The sequence below is a fragment of the Podarcis muralis genome, chromosome 2 (assembly GCF_964188315.1).
Source record: "Podarcis muralis chromosome 2, rPodMur119.hap1.1, whole genome shotgun sequence".
NCBI lineage: Eukaryota > Metazoa > Chordata > Lepidosauria > Squamata > Lacertidae > Podarcis > Podarcis muralis.
In genome coordinates this window covers 35910650-35927229 of record NC_135656.1, presented here as the reverse complement: position 1 = coordinate 35927229, position 16580 = coordinate 35910650, and the positions used below count along the sequence as shown (strand labels likewise).

Here is a 16580-nt window from a genome sequence, read left to right as displayed (position 1 = left end):
TAGCTTTGTGTGTAGGATGTACATTTCAGGGGACAATGGGCCTCGTGCAGGTAGAAGACATTAAGAAGTGCATTCTTCTCATGAGAAATTGTTGGGTGATTTGTCCCCTAATATAATTTAACATAATCGGTGTGCCTGGACTATAACCATTTTCTCAAGAAGCTAGGAAGACTTTCAGTTAGAACAGTTTGTCTACTGGCAGTAATTAAGGCATCCAAAACCCATAGAGGTGTTTTGTTCTTAAAAGAAAACTTTCCAAAAGTGCTGTCACCCTGTGGAATTGTGCTTTAATTCTCATCAAAACTTTGCATGGTGGAGGTTTCAGCTTCATTACATAATGAGCCTAGTAATTCTGGGTTAGAATTCTGAAATGGGTGTTAAAACCACCTTAAACTTTGAGTAATTGTTGGGCTTCAGAGCCTGAATAAATAGGGTTTTAGTTTGGTTTTTTTCAAAACTGAGGTTACTTCCACCCCTCCCTTAAATTCTGAATAGTGCTTCCATCTTCCTGGTACATTTAATTCCTTGCCTTTTTTTCCTTTTCCAGCCGTGTCCCCTAGTTTGCTCTAAGGCAGCCGTGTGCATTTCCCACATCATTGCAACCTTCTAAATTCTTTATTCTCCCTGCTCCCTCTTCTTCCTCCCCTTCCATTTTCTCACATCAGGGCTTATCCTAGTCAACGAGCCTTATTACAATGAGGCTGGCTTTGACAGTGACCGTGGTTTGCAAGAGGGCTACGAAAACAGCCGCTGCTACAACGAGATGGCTCTGATCCGGGTCGTTCAGTCGATGATGCAGCTGCTGCGCAAGCCGGTGGAAGTCTTTGAGCAGGAGATCTTTGAGCACTTCTGCTGCAACGGTTGGCGCCTGGTCCACCGCATCGAGTCCTGGGTGGAGACCAACGAGCTGGTGGAAAGGAGTCATGACCACATCAGCCTGGGAGAGCCTTCCTTTGTGCATTCAGCCTGCGGTGTTTTGGCAGAGAGCCCTCTAGATGGCATGGGGCCTCTGGGAGAGCTAGAGTTAGGGGCTGCCGCTGCCGCCGCCGCAGTTAGCCAGTTGCCTGACGGCAAGGAGGAGCTGGAAGACTCTGGTTGCGCGATGTCGACGCTTGCTGCCAGCGACGCCCATCAATATTCGGACTCAGAGAGCATGGGCCAGGCCAGGGCAACGCATTTTGCCAGAGACCCAACGGAGGAGGGTAAAGCTGCCCAAGACTCTGCTGCTCAGCCTAGTGTGAAACCAAAGAAAAGGAGAAAGAGCTACAGGAGCTTTCTTCCGGAGAGGAGCGGCTACCCCGACATCGGCTTCCCCCTCTTCCCACTGTCCAAGGGGTTTATAAAGAGCATCCGCGGAGTCTTGCAGCAGTACCGGGCTGCCTTAGTAGAGGCCAACATCCCAGAGTGGACAGAAGACAAATGAAACATCAGGTTAGGGGCAGACAGACGCACAGAAAAGGAGGGGAAGCCAGGAGGAAGCAGCTAGCAACAGTTGTTAACAATAAATAGACTCTCAGTGCACTCACTCCTCCTCAGCTTGGTTTGTTATAGAGAAAGCAGAAGCTTCCATAACTCATTTTAGGCGCTCTCTCTTTTCCCCCTCCCACATTGCAGGTGCCCAGGATGGTTGAGCAACTCTGCACAGCCACACCCACATGAACACACCCACACCACGCTCCTGTTCCCAGGTTGATCCTGAGAGAATAGGAGCTGTGACCTTTCCATGCCAGACCTTGTGCGAAGCTGGCGTTGGATCTTCTCAACTCCTATTGGCGCAAAGGCACTCCCTCTTCCCTGGGTGATCCTCTTGGGTGCTATGGGTGATCTTGATGGCCGAGAAGGCTTTTGATTTAAGCCTTGTTTTTATATCTTGCGAGGAAGATGCAGTGCTGTGGTTTTATATCTTGTGAGGAAGATGCAGTGCTCCTCTCTACCTTCAGACATAATGTCACTAAAGCCGGTCAGTTAGAAAGCCCTGAACAGCCCACATTTTCAGCTCTGTGCCAGTCCTGAGCGCTTTCTTGATTTGGTTGGCTGCTGTGAGCTGAGGAGATAAATTCCCCGGAAATTGGTGTAGGCTTGGACTTTTGCTGCAAGAGAGCCACAAAGTGGTGAATATAAGGCGTTTGTTTTTGCTTGACTGCATGGGCCACTTTGAGACAGAAGCTAAGTGCTAGGTGAGCTGTCCTTGATGTGGTCCACACTCAGCACCTCCTCTCTGGCTTTCTGAGGATTACCTGCTGTCTTATTTAAAATGCACAATTTCTTCTGAACAGCATATCTCTTTCCACTTTGCCTTGAGAGGGGAATAGTGCATATAGCGTAGCCTGCTACTCTCCTGGATAGATGAACACTCTGCTACCAACTCAACTCTGTACACCGAGGTACCTCAGGATGGCGCTGGAACAATTGCATGGTGCAGCCCACATTTTCCGATTTCGCCTTTCACTTAGGTGTTTGCAAAGTGGCAGCTCTGCCTGACATTGTATCTCTATGGACTTATAGCAACAAGCCTCCACGCTAATATAGACAATGGGTTTCCCTAGTCCAGCATCCTTAAGTTACAACTGCAGCCTTTATTGTGAGTCACTGTTATTTCCTATCCCCTGATTCTAGGCTGTGTGCAACCACTATGCCACCTCCCTGCCGGCTGTGGTACAGATCATGACTGGCGATACATTCATATTTTTGCATCCTAGATGAGGTTACATTCTGTTCCTTGTTCAGCGTACTACCCACATCTTTGCACGGCGTCACAGTCACCCTTGTATTTCCCTTCCTCTGATCATGACCTGGGTGCCCCCCTTTCACCCTCCCACTTGAATAATCTAGTTGAAGAGGCTGAACAGGGTGACACGAATCTTGTGTTTACTCGGATATTAGTTAGTTGTTCTAGTGTTGCAGATTAAGATTTGAGAGGTAGCGGTTCTCCAGTTGGGAGGCTGCAGGATGCGATCTTTTGTGGCCATGCTGGTAAAAGAGCAGCAAAAGAAATTAAGTTGACATTAGTACCTTTGAGGACAGGGACAAGAAAGGATTTCTCCTTTTTTCTTTTTCGCTTGCATTGCCAGACACTCTGTTAATTGTGTGAAAGGGCAGACAGTGGGGGGGATCTGTCTGTGTTTCTATGTGTCATCACATTCCTCATGCAGATGTGGTCGCAGCGCCTCTTCTCCACCAGAGAGAGAGAGGAACGGGCCACGTATTTTATTATGGTGACACACTAAAGAAAACAAGCAAGCTTTCCCAATCCACCAATCACCTAGCTGCCCATCCTGTTTTGAGAAGTGGCTACTCTTCCATTTTGAGTAGGGGAGCAAGGTGGGAGGAGCCACAGAAGAGGAGGCAAATGGTGCTATGGACTGCAGAGAGCTGAGCTTCAAGGGGACTCCCTTTTTCCCAAAGTGCAACTGAGAGCTGTATCTTGGGAAGATCTTGCTTACTCTTTCCTCCTCGGGATCTGCTGCCATCTTTTGCATCCATCAAGCACTGTCCCTTATCCTTGCTGTCGGGCCCCACCAGAGGCATGCACAGAAGTTTACACTTTCTTTTTCTATAAGCTTTTGAATAATGTGAAGCTCTAGGTTATGCAGCTGCTGGTGAGCACACACCGTGCAGCTATAACCTCTTTTTGGTGTATGTACGTAATAAAAGAGTGAAGAGAAATTTCCAAGAGGCAAATGCTTAAAACACCCCAAGAAGCCAAAGCATGAGGCACATTGTTAGTCTTGAGATGGGCTACATGATTGTGATGTATAAATTTAAAATCTTATCTGTTTAAGTGCTGGGGAGGGAGGGGAAAGAAATATTACACACAAAAAAGAAAAAAGAATTTCTAGCCTTTCTGTACAGTATTTAAAACTGATGGAGCTGTCATATTGGGGCAATGCTTAGAGGTGTGTTACTTTTGCAGCTGTGAATGCTTGGTTGCTTACAATATATGTATAAAGTATTGTGTGATTAATCTTTTTTTACTTGCAAACTTTGTTTGGCTAACTAAGATGTAGTAATAAAGGAGAGAAAGTGGCTTGCCATTACGTTCTGCCGCTGTGAATAGGTTTGGTTGTGCTTGCTGTGTCTCTGTCCATCTGGCGAGATTTGTATATAACTCAAATTCTCATTTGCAACTAAGAGGGATGTAGGCATTCCTGAAGAGGCTGGGAAAGGAGGAAGCTTCTTTGCCAGTCCATCTATTATATGTCATCTAGGGAAGGGGGAACCAGTCCTGTAGCTTGTGAGTCACTCTCTACCTGTGTCTCCCACTGGCAAAGTTTCCCTGGAATCCTTCCCTTTGAGACCTTTTAAGCATATCTGGTGTCCGATTCTTGCTTGTCCTATTGAGGTATGTGTTTCAGTGTTACGTTACTTGATTATTTTTGAGGAAGCCCTCAAAATCATGTGTTTTGACTCAGGCAGTGTCTGTACTTACTGCATTCTGTGAGTCTCGGTGTTACTTTACACACTAATGACACATCCACCTATGCACTCATGTAGCTGGAAGTGTGTTCTACCAGCAACTCTCAGCGGTGGGCTTTACCAAAGAAAACATGAAAATCGTTCGCAACATCTGTGTGTACGTACATTTAAGAATGGTGACAATGCCTTAGTCTGAACTTCTCATAGGTCTCCTTTCTGAAAACCCAGGCACACACCTTAGCTCTTCAACCATAGCAACTGGAATCTTAAGTTGCCCAGTTGGTGTGAGGAATGTCAGGACACAGCAAGTCCTGTACATATGTAAATCCTAATGTCCAACTCTCAGTATTCCACGTTGTGTCCTCGCTCAGCCTCCCTGGCCCACACCGGAGCAGAAAGTAAAATGTTATTTGGGAAGGTCATTAAATGTAAATAGCATTATTAAATATCAGTTGACTAAAATTCTGTGGTGGTACTCGCTGACCCTAGCAGGAGTGATTCATGACCATGTGAAACTAATATCTGGAAAGGTTTTCCTTCTTTCTTTACACATTTTCTGATCATCTAGTTTCTGTTCTCTTCCAGGAATACGAGTCAGGAGGCAGACAGTGCAATCAAGGTATAGAGGAGCATTCAAACCACATGACTCCTGTGGTTATACAGGTCAGACACAAACATATGAATTTGTTATCTGGGGTGAAAGAACTAGACGTTCCAGAAAAAATATGTAAGCCAGTTCCTTTGCTCCAGTAAACATGCCACTCAGCACTGTGCTATGCATCATGTTTACTTTCAAATAAGAACTGCTGCAGTCTTAACTGATTGGGGTTTTTTAAACAAAAAAATGCCAGTTTGACTATGGTTTTTCAAGGGTTTTTATAGAAGAGATACAGGTAAGAAAGAGTGTCTCTTCTTCCCCACCTTTCAATATGTTTCATCACAATCTCCATCCTTCAGTCCACTGAAGATGAGTTCCGCTGTTGCCTGGTGTGATAAGACTGCCAACCCCAACCCACCCCCACCCACCCTGTACGCTCTGCAATCTGATCACCCTTTTTTTTCTTTGTAGAGGCAGAATGTATGAGTAGAGACTGCACATACCGCTTTTATGCTCCGTGTCCCCTGGGATTCTGTGCTATCTTGTGCACCAGCCTGGCTTCAAGGCAATGTATATCCAATATATGTTGCAGAGGCCTCCAGACCCCGGGCCCCATCAACATAAGGGCAGAATCTCCAGCAGTTTTAATATAAGGCAGGGTGGGAGACCCTTTGCTGAAAAATCCAGGCATTCAGACTGGTTTGTTAAAATGTTGAGGTCCATTTGTGGCTATTGTCACAAGGACCATACACTGGCTTCAGTTATAACAAACCTTTTAAGAGCTAGTATATGCGCTACAGCATACAGCTTTATCTATAAAATATTGGCTTAATGTCTCTATTGCAGTGGTACCTTGGTTTAAGAACAGCTTAGTTTATGAACAACTTGGATTAAGAACGCTGCAAACCTGGAAGTAGGTGTTTTGGTTTGTGAACTTTGCCTTGGAAGCAGAACATGTTTCGCTTCCTGTTGTGTGTGTTCCATTTGTAAATTGAGTCCCCCGCTGCTATGAGAAAGCACACATTGGTTTAAGAACGCTTTAGTTTAAGAACGGACTTCCGGAATGGATTAAGTTCGTAAACCAAGGTACCACTGTACAATCAAAGCTAATTGTAGGATAAAAACAATAAACATGGCAATGTAATAATGTAAACACATTCTGCATAAACTCAAATGTGATTTCATAGCATCATAGAGCTCAAAGGGATCTCAAAGGCTGTGTGGGCCAACTTCCTGCTACTACAACATCCCTGATACTTCCTGCTACTACAGCATCCAGCCTCTGCCCATAAACTTATAACGCAGGAGAATCCACCACCTTCTAAGACAGTGTCTGTTCCACTGTCAGGTAGCTTATACAATCAGGCAGTTCTCTAATGTTTAGTCCAAAGCCACTTTCTTGAAATTCAGGGCATGTGGTTTCGTTCCTATCTACAACTACAGAAAACAAACTTGCTCCATCATCTTATGTGACAGCCCTGCAAATATTTAAAGATGGCTATTGTAGTCCTTTATTTTTATTTTTCTCTTCTCTAACCCTATGCAATGCCACCAACCTTTTTTGTATAAGGACTTGGTCTCCTGAGCTCTCAGCTCCTTAGTTGCCCCTCCACTGGACATGTTCCAGTTTGTTCAATCTGAGTCTTAAAACTGCAGTGCCCAGAAGTCGGTAGCAAAACACTGGTAACTGTTTTTGTGTCAATTCCACCAATTTGATACTAAATATTTAAGGGATGGTTCTCGCAGCTGCTCTGAGAGTTATGAAATCAGGATCACTGCCCATCCGACTACTTAATCCTCTTATTTCTTTACCTAAGGTATGACTGCTGCATCATGAAATCTGTATTGCTGCTTGCTTTTTAGCAGTTAACCTGTGGACCACCAGCTGATGTTGCACTCGTAACTCCCATCTGCCTCAGCTAGCACTAGGACCTCAAGTCAAAAGCTAACAATAAATCCTCCTGTCTACTTTTTTTGGTAGAAGTTGGGGGGGGGGGGAAGAGAGAACACCAGCTTTAAAAGCAGTTGTACTATTAACCTTAACTTTCTAAAATAAAGAATCCTTGTAAATTATCTGAATATTTCACCATTAGGTTGGTGTGCAAGTATAGAAATGTTGGTTCCACCTTCATGTGGGACACCTCTGACAAAAATCACCCTTTTCTGTTAGGACCCTTCATGGACCACTTTGATTTTGTCTGCATTTGCCTAATGAATAACTATGAAAAGATGGACAGGAATCATTTCAGCCATTTTTGGCAATAAATTTCTTATCTTTTTATCATCCTAGCATGCATCTGCAAGATGATATACTTGGATACCTTGAGAAAAGCAGAGGTGCCGGTTTAGTCCAAATTAAGGTGATAGTTTTGCCATAGTATGGTAGGAAAGTGGCAAGCATGTCAGTTTGTTGGTGTGCCCACTATGGGAGAAAGTTAGCAGCTCTCTCATTAGTCCAGCATTACCCACCCACCTGTCATTTGCAGGCAAGGCTAAATGATTTGTTAAGATGCGCTTCCTTTCCAAGAGAACCACCTAAAACTTAGCATCAAGATTACTGCTGGCATCATTTTAACCTTAATTTTTCAAGAATTACCTTTTTTCCAAAAGAAAAAGAGCACTAATCTTTATTCCATCTCTCCTTAAGAATATAATCTGCTGCTACATACAACTTTGGGTGTGTGTGAGAGAGTTTATTTTTTAAAAAATTACAAGAGGATTAAAAGTGGTCCCCAAAGTGGCATTGGACTGAGGCATTTTTATTCACGTAGCCACTGCATTGGGATGACAGCAGGTTCTCTGCTTCAGCCGCAGTTGGTGTGCATAGAAGGTTTGATATTGGATGGAGAGGCAAAACAGAGCTATGGTTTGGAGACCTGCTTCATCTCTTCCTCTGGGCAGTGCAGAGCAGGAAGACATTGAAACTGCAGGGAAGAGTGAGAGTCTTATGGTGGAGGACCGACTCCACCATTACTTGTGTTGTAGTTTCAAAAAATTGCTCTGCAAGCCAAGTTTCCCCTGAGAATTATCCCTGCCAGAGACAGTGTTGATGATGTGCAGCATCGGGGGTCCTCCCACCCCGCCCCCCCTTCAACTCCCTGTGCTACTGATAACGCGGGCAAGCCGCCTGTGCATTTGACCTTGCACGGGTTCACAGGGCAGCACTTCCCCATCCACAGTCATGGAGCCCTTGCGCACCAGGGGCTCGAGCCGAAAAGCTTTGATAGGCACATAGTGGAGGTAGGGGCTGTTGAGATCCAGGTGCGTCCCTTTATCCATGGCCATGAAAAACTTGACCATGGAAAACCGGGAGACCCCCGCCGTGACGTAGAAGAGGTGGATGGCATCATCGTACAGCTTGGCTTGGGGGGCCAACAGGAGGTCTGCTCCCAGGTGGGAGTGTTGGATGCAAATGATGGAGACAAACTCCTCCTCCGGGGCTACAGTCCAGTGCTCAGGAACGGGCTGCTCAAAGGGTACCAGCAAGGAGTCCTCGAGCAAACAGCTCTTGCTGCTGTCGCACGAAGAGACCGACGGGAAGAAGCTGTATAGGGACTTCTTGCTGCTGAAGGAGAACTGTTCGGAGTGCAGCGCTGATGGGGAGCCATGTCCCACCGCAGAGGGTGAAGAGCCAGGGCTGGGGCTCTGGGTGTCGCAGGGCAGGTAGGAGAGGCGGCCCTTGTAGACCTGGAGCGTCGTCAGGAGCTGGAACGTGCCCACGGTGAAGCGGGCGCCTCCCAGCTTGCGGTACCTCTCGCTGGCAATGTCCACATCAGAGATGAAGCCCCAGCCGAAGCTCAGGAAGGAGAAGAGTCGCTTGCCTGAAGCCGTGTGGAGGGACATGAGATCCATGGGGGCGTGCAGGCCTTTGCAGAGGAAGTAAGTGCAGTTCATGAGCAGCTCCTCCTTGTTGAAGTGGCCCTTGCTGCAACAGGAGAAAGAAAGGGAGTGCATGAAAACAGTGGCATGGAAGGGGCCAGCCCAAGGGTAGCTGGAGCTGGAATATGGTCAAATAAAGAAGTGGTTGCACAAAAGGTCTCCTCTCCTGAAAGGCAAAGGTCCAATTTACCTTCCTCTTCCACAGGGTCTGGGCTGGGACAAAACAGTTTTTGGACTGCTGTTTTGGTGTCCTTGCGTGTTGCCAGTACAATCATGCAGGTAAGCCCAATGCCATCCCTGAGCCACCACCGCCTCCCATGCTGGAATGGCCAGAGGAGGCGACCTCTGGTGTGGGAGTCAGCTGAAGCGAAACTGGCACTGTATGGTTAAGTCATCACACAGCAATCACAGTATCAGGGTTCTGTTCTCTCAAGGTGTTCATGATAAGCATTCTATAGGCGGCCCGTTTTCCCAACAGCCCCTTGTAGCCGCATGAAAAAAGGTGGGCCTGGGATGCAGCAGCAGATGGACAAGGGAGCAGCGCCATATTGCAGCTGTCAGGTTTCATCAGCTGAGACTAGCTAGAGTGACCAGAGGGCACTGGACTCTTCCCCACCAACATGAATCATCAAAAGTGCTCCCCCCACAAGTAGCGATTTGTGGGTGTCCCATTATGGCTTCTTAGCTGATGTGCCTTTGGGGCAAAGACACACCTAGAGGCAGCAGTGGGAAGGATGGGAAGCAGGGCCAAGGGCATCGGCTCTGCGGAGAAACTAGCTCCACTTGACCTGTTCTTGACCCTGAAGCATTTCCATTCAAGCCGTTCATTATACAGACTACAGAACTACTGCCTGGGTTTGCTGGTTTCCCCCTTAGCCCCTACCAGCAGGCTTGCAGTATAAAAGGACAATTTCATGAATGTGGCTCTGGGAACCGCATTGGTGGAAGATCAGGGTAAAAAAAGAATGCTCCAAAGAAGAGTTTCTACAGTGCTAGGTTTTATAACTGAATGTTTATATCCATTATCAAGTGCTTAAACATCTTCCAGGCATCTGATTCACGACATCTACTGAAAACCAATAGGGAGGGAGAGGTCAGTGTTGCCGCTTTTGTGGCAGGAGAAAACTAGGCTTCCATACAGAGGATATCAGAGGTTTGGTCTGTTTAGCTCACTATTTTCTGCAAGGTTTCAAGGTAGGAGCCTTCCCCAGTGTTGCCTGGAGAGGTCAGGAATTGAACATAGGGCATTTTCTATGAGAATCACATGCTTTACAGATGAGCTATACACCCTGTAATTCCCCCTGCTGCTATTTAGTGTTGTTACTGTACAAAATCCTTCATCCCCAAAGGGGCTGTAGATCCCCCTACAATAAGATATGAAGGGTGAGCAAAGCCACACTGTTTAACTTTTAAGAAGAGCAAGCAAGATGGTGGGCCTGAAGTGGTTTTTGCAACATCTGGAAGGCACCAGCTTGGTTACCCCTGTGTCAGTGTCGGAGCAAGGCCTAAGCATGACTTGCTTTGCTCTCTTGGACTGGGCCCAGATATGCTCTCAAAGCCTTATTTCCCTGAGAATTACGCAGCAGCGTTAGTTGGGGTGCAGGAGCCAGGTGGCTGAGCCAGCAGGACAGGGAGAGAAACGCCCATTAGCGACACCCTCAACCCACCTCATTGCCTCTCCCCTCCCTCCTCAAGATGAAGCCCACTAAGAAATGAGGATTAGTCACAGAGCAGATGGGAAAGGTGGCCAGCTGTGGAAGGGGCAGAGGCCAGGGCTGGGGGATCTTGGTTGCGATTGCAGGGAGCGGATCGAAACCTGAGCTGAGGACTTGTAATTAAGCTTCTTTTGTGAATGCACATTGTCCCCCTGATGCCCTTCCTCTTTGACAGCAGTGGTAGGAGATTACAAGACACCATTGGCTGTCAAGCGAAGTCTGTCAAGTGCAGCTGCCTTGCCAGCCCCACTAAGCAGAAAGAGGTGCAATAAACAGGGCAGGGGCAGGTACCAATCTTGGTCCAGCTGCAAGCCTGGTAGAATGTTAGAATGAGCAGAAGACTGGGGGTTCCCATAGAGTTTCGGTTTTCTGAATGCCTCCTTGCCCTTCTTTGCAGAACAGAAGCCTGCAAAAGGATATCTGCAACTCTGCAGCTTACCATTGCACCACACAACTTAGCCTTCATGCAGGATCTGTTTTTACTTAACCACTCAGTGCTCATATACAGCCCTGAGCACTCAGTGTGGAATGTGGGCTGGCTTTTTGGATGAGAGCAGGAGATGCCCTTTGCTCACTCTCACCCTATGTAGCCTTTGAAATCATGCTGCCCCATGACCCACCTTTCATGTTTTCCTCCAATGTGGGAACTGTATTGGGGCTCCTGCATCTTTTTAAACACCATAAATTTTAGATTAACAAAAGAAAGATAATTCAGTGTTAAGAGAGAAAGTGGAGGGGTTGTTCTGGAAACTCCCAACATTGCTTGGAGCTCAACATAACTGTGTTGGCTGCTAGAAATCAGCCATGTGCTGGTGCCACCACACACACACACACACACACACAATTTCATGCTTTTAGCCAATTGTAAAACCAGGTGTGCACAAATAGGATTCTGCTGGTAGTGGTACCTGCACACCACCAGTTCAGCATGTGCCATAAGCCAAGTGGGTGTCCACAATTTGTTAGCGCCAAAGCCAGCAAAGCTGGCGGGTGAATCTGCCCCCAGCATTGGAGAGGAAACAGAATCCTCCATTTCACCTGAGGACAACAGGCTAGTAGGTGCAGGGCAAGCTGTGTGGTACACTCAACCCTGTCCTCCCCCAGCACCTTGCCACTGCTTCTCCTTGACCCACAGCATTCACTTGAGACAGCCACCTCCCCCTGCCTGATGGTAGGGCCGGCACTGGAAACACACATGCAGAGTTGGCACGGGTCTAACCGCCGGTGATGCCTTACCTCGTGTAGTGATTGAGAGAAGCAGCCAGGGCATTCCCAGAACCCCCTGGGAGGATGGCAAGAGGCTTCTGGATAGCAGATTCCCAGTCGGGGCGCTCCATCAGTCCATTTATCACCTACAAAAAATACACGTGGTAGCAAAAAGGCTTACTGGAAAGGAAAGGACAAGGGAACGAGGGTTTTTTTTTTTCCACCTCTGACTTGGCTTGGGCAGCACAGAAGTGGCCAGTCCATTTAAGACTCCAGTCTTAGGGGTCAGGCCTTAGGTTATGTACACAGAGGTATTGCAATTCAAACTCTGAAAATCTGCATGCAAAACCTGCTGCTTTATACACACCTCTCTAAGAGTACATCTCACCGAATTCAATGGGACTCGATTCTGCTTGGTCAAGCACAGGATTGTGTTATTAGAGGAGTGTGTGTTCCAGGCACACCTCGTAGTTACATTATTTGAAATGAGAGGACAGTAATAAAGAATATGCTACAGGTGAGAGTTCAGTCAAGCTATCCCCAAACTCTTGTCAGAGCATTCTGTCATTGGAAGGCTGATCATACCTAACTTCTACCAGTTCAAATAGTCAAGCTTTCAATTCACTGCAGGGTCATTCCATATCAAGTGATCCAACTTTGTTACCTCATGTTATCCATTTTTCTGAATGGTTTGTACTCTTGTTGAATGATCAAAACTAAATTTAAATCTAAAAATTTAGCTTTTTATCTCATCCCATTTTTGAGTTATGAGGGCCTGAAATTTCAAAAAATTGACAATTTTGGCCTTGTCAGACTACACAAAAACCTTAAAAGCTAAGCCCAGCACTAAGATACATCAAAGCCAAGAACACCAATCTCTTCAGAACTTCATGGGGTTTAATATGATATGTCACAAGTTGGACTTAGATTTAAAATTTAAAGTAAGTTACCAAATTTTAAAAAGTGATTAAAAATTAATAGGATTATGGATTTTCAAAAAAATATTGCTTATTTCATATTTCTAAGATCTACCTGCAATATTTCATCATGAGATCACACTGGGGGGAAAGATTTTGTACATACATGTCTGCCTTACTGGCTTCTATTTAGGATAAATGGGTCTTCTTGGAGTAAAATATAACAGAAGAAACAAGACTTCAGACTATAATATCAGTTAATTCAGGCTTTTCTTTAGAAAGTTATGTAATTAAAAGGTATCTGAAAAGCTAGCCAGGCTTTTCTTTTAAAAATGTGTTCTAAAACAGAATGATAGCTTGTTGTTGCGTTATAGAACACAGGCTTTGAAAGAATTATTGTTAGTACTTCATGAACATTGCAACAAAATACATATGTAACCAAATTTGATGTATCTCAACTTAGTTTTGATCATTCAACAAGTGTGCATACAAAATATTAAGAAAATTGGATGACATGAAGTAAAGAAGTTGGATCTCTTGATATGGAATGACCCTGCAGTCAAATGCTTGGATTGAACCCTCCAATGGAAACCATATACACTCCACATTCACAAAACATGAACACAGAAGCATCTTAGAGTTCTGCATCAGAACCTGCATTTAAGCTGCACTTCTATTGAACATTGCAACTTTTGGATCACTTCGCCATTAGCAGGCTGCTTATTGTTCTCAAATATCTTTCCATAGCCATGGAAACTGGGAAGACCCTTTAAGAAAAAAGGGTGGGGGAGTGGATATTCTATCAGTTTCTGAAGCAGAAACTACTAGATTTTGCCTTGTGCAGCACAACCTGCAACCATACAGAAATTTTCCACAACTCTTTTTAAAGAAAAGGTTGAAAGTTTGATATGGTTTTATTCTTTGATTGCATGCAACATGAATCCAAATCAAACTGGTCCAGTACCAAAGGTTCAAACTTTGGTGGGAGAAGGGAAACACGCAAATATTTAATGTGAATTGAAGTCAATGTTAGGCATTAGTTTCCACATTTTTAAAACTACCCATATGAAATTTGCAAACATAAATCAGAGGCCTTCCCTCATTTATTTTTACAACCTCCTTCCAATTTAAATCCTTTCTGGCCAGTGCTGCCATACACTTACCAGAGTCAATATGGAATTGGGTTCCCGTACCAGTTTCCCACTGTGCAGCAGGAGGAGGACATTTCAACAACCGCAAGACAGTGGGAGAACTGTGACCTGCAGACTTTCACTGTCTAAGACTGGATTTGAAACCCTTGCCAGTTCTCACCCACTTCCAAAGTACAGTCCCCTTCCCAGACACTTTGCACTGCAGTGGGCCGGAAGGTCTCATCGGAATAAGTAGCAAAATCCTTTACAACCATTAAACATGGGCCCACCTTGGGCAGCATCCGGTCTTTGGTGATGGGAGGTGCACTGTGGTGCTATGACACAACAGGCAAGGGAGCCCATAGTTAGCCAAATCCCACTTGCCCCGCTTACCTCATATAGCAAGCCGTCTCCAGCCATAATGACCAAGGCGCTGTACATGGATAAGTCCGTCTTCCTCACCAGATCCCAAGCGTGATTGTTCTTCTCTAGCAACAAAGACAATGAGCATGTATGACTTGTATGTTATGTCCCAGGGGGATATAGTTTTGCATCCTCTAAGGGTTCCTTGGGGAGGGCAGGAAATGCCATCTGTCCACCACTGACTACTGTCCCCTCACATACAGGCTGGCAGTATTATTGTTGTGGAAAGTGGAGCCAACGGCTATCAGGAGTGTGGCAGTGAGCATTCCCTGTCAGGAAGAGCTGAGAATGCACATTCTTACACACAGAGAACTGTGTTAATCATCCTCCTCGTGCCTTAAAGGTAAAGGGACCCCTGACCATTAGGTCCAGTCATGGCCGACTCTGGGGTTGCGGTGCTCATCTCGCTTTATTGGCCGAGGGAGCCAGTGTACAGCTTCCGGGTCATGTGACCAGCATGACTAAGCCGCTTCTGGTGAACCAGAGCAGCACACGAAACGCCCTTTACCTTCCCGCTGGAGCAGTACCTATTTATCTACTTGCACTTTGACATGCTTTCGAACTGCTAGGTTGGCAGGACCTTACTCTTGCCTTACTCTTGGCTAAACCTTTACCAAGAAGGGAAATAGAACTAAAAAGTAGAATGAACCTCTTGGACTAGTCCATTCAGCCTTCTGGAAATGACATTTCTCTCTCCCGCCCACACACACACACAAAATTGAGAAAAGCAAAACAAATTTGATTGGGCGGGGGGAAGCGGGCAGAGATAGTTGACAGAAGGACCATACTTCACACTGCAGGTGAGGCAGGACAATCCTATCTCCAACAGGTGGCAAAATATGTTCTCCCTGGCCATCATTTGAAGTCAGGTGGAATGCTACCTGTGCCAATCCTATTTGATGGAAATGGCAAGCTGGTTTGAAGCAATGTTTCATCGAATTAGGTTACGAACTGAAGGGGATGGGCATCTCAAAAAATGTGTGTAACAAGGAGTTGTTCTCTCTTCCCATCCCTTCTTGGAATGGGATGAACAGGATCAGCCAAACCTTTACAGCAAAGTTTGCTGCACTTTGAAATCAGTGAAATCACAGCCACGCTCACAAAGCAACACTCTGCAGAAAAGGGTCAACCTGAGCTGGGCTGGAGGGAAGAGTTATTTGGGTTTCCTTTCCCTGCAAAAAATGCAAGATTTGAGCCTTCTCAAGCCTATACCTGCATTTTAACTCTTCTGTTCACACGTAGGTGGCACTGTAGTTAAACGGGGCAGGCTGTGATGCTCCTAGATCAGCTTTCCCCAGCCTGCTGCTCTCCAGATCCCGACCATCAGCCAGGCTGGCAGGGGGTGGCGAGAGTTGGGAGTCCAACCAGATTGGGGAAGGCTGCCTTAGAATATTAGCTACAGTTGAGCAAAGGAGTGTCCTCCAGTTTGGCAGTGCCAGCAATATCACAGGGGTGGGTGGGTGTCAGAGCAGAGCTGTACATAAAAGTTTGAGCACAACCACTTTTGTGGGGCTCCAGCCATCTTGGGACATGCATTGGCCTCTGCAGAGAGAGACTGCAGTTTCCACGGTGGCCTTGTTCAGGCACAAGACTTACCAGTTATAAACATGCTGAATCCGATGTTGGCTTCCGTCAGCATCGGCTGCACTTGGGACTTGAATAGCTGCAGGGCCCGGCCTGACCCGCTGCGTGGATTCAGCAACACCATCACCTGGCAGGGCCGGGAGAGTAGCCCAAAGGTGGCTTCTGCACAGAGACAACAGAGATGGGGAGATCAGGAATTGCACCCTTGTGCAAATTAATTGAAACAAAGCATGTTTTCTATCTTACTCGTAATCCTGTACTCAAAACAAACACGAAAAGTGAGTTAATCATTATGGTGTTGGAAGCCTGTAGCCAATAGAAGGAATGATGCGCTCACCACAATATATTGAGGTTCTACAAGAGAGTTATTCCAGAGCTGGAAAAGAGGTATCCTGATGGTACTGGGATATTGAAGCAGGACCTAGCCCCCTGTCACACATCAAAAGTGGTGAAGAAATTCATGACAGAGCAGCAAATACAGGTACTTGATTGGCCAGGGAATTCCCCGGACGTAAATCCCATTGAGAATTTGTGGGCTATATGCAAAAGTCACCTCCGTGCTGTAGACTGTACGACTATGCAGAAGCTCATTCAGATGCTGATTCAAGTGTGGTACAGGGATCCAAAAATCAACAGTGACTGTCCAAAACTAGTAGACTCCATGCCAAACCGTGTTCAAATGCTGCTTAAAAATAGCAGTGGTCATATCGGT

General features: G+C 46.0%; 2 protein-coding genes across 7 annotated transcripts in view; one reads left to right on the top strand and one right to left on the bottom strand.

Moving 5' to 3' along the window:
* UBE2O (ubiquitin conjugating enzyme E2 O) overlaps positions 1–16580 on the top strand; it is an 85621-nt gene that overhangs the window by 60742 nt on the left and 8299 nt on the right. For 2 of the 6 annotated variants that reach the window (XM_028717008.2, XM_028717009.2), the window contains exon 19: positions 5002–5079. In XM_028717008.2, the coding sequence (XP_028572841.2) occupies positions 5002–5079 (78 nt within the window). Of the gene's footprint in view, positions 1–665; positions 4059–5001; positions 5163–6831; positions 7592–16580 lie in introns of those variants that run through there. The other 4 variants (XM_028717005.2, XM_028717004.2, XM_028717007.2 and 1 more) reach the window with 3 other exon arrangements.
* Positions 7687–16580, bottom strand: part of SPHK1 (sphingosine kinase 1) — a 48420-nt gene continuing 39526 nt past the window's right edge. Inside the window, exons 4-7 of the mRNA XM_028717010.2 lie at positions 15881–16030; positions 14255–14349; positions 11845–11960; positions 7687–8939 (exon numbers count right to left, since the gene is read on the bottom strand). Coding sequence (XP_028572843.2) covers positions 8105–8939; positions 11845–11960; positions 14255–14349; positions 15881–16030 — 1196 coding nt within the window. The 3' untranslated portion in view covers positions 7687–8104. The remainder of the gene's footprint in view (positions 8940–11844; positions 11961–14254; positions 14350–15880; positions 16031–16580) is intronic.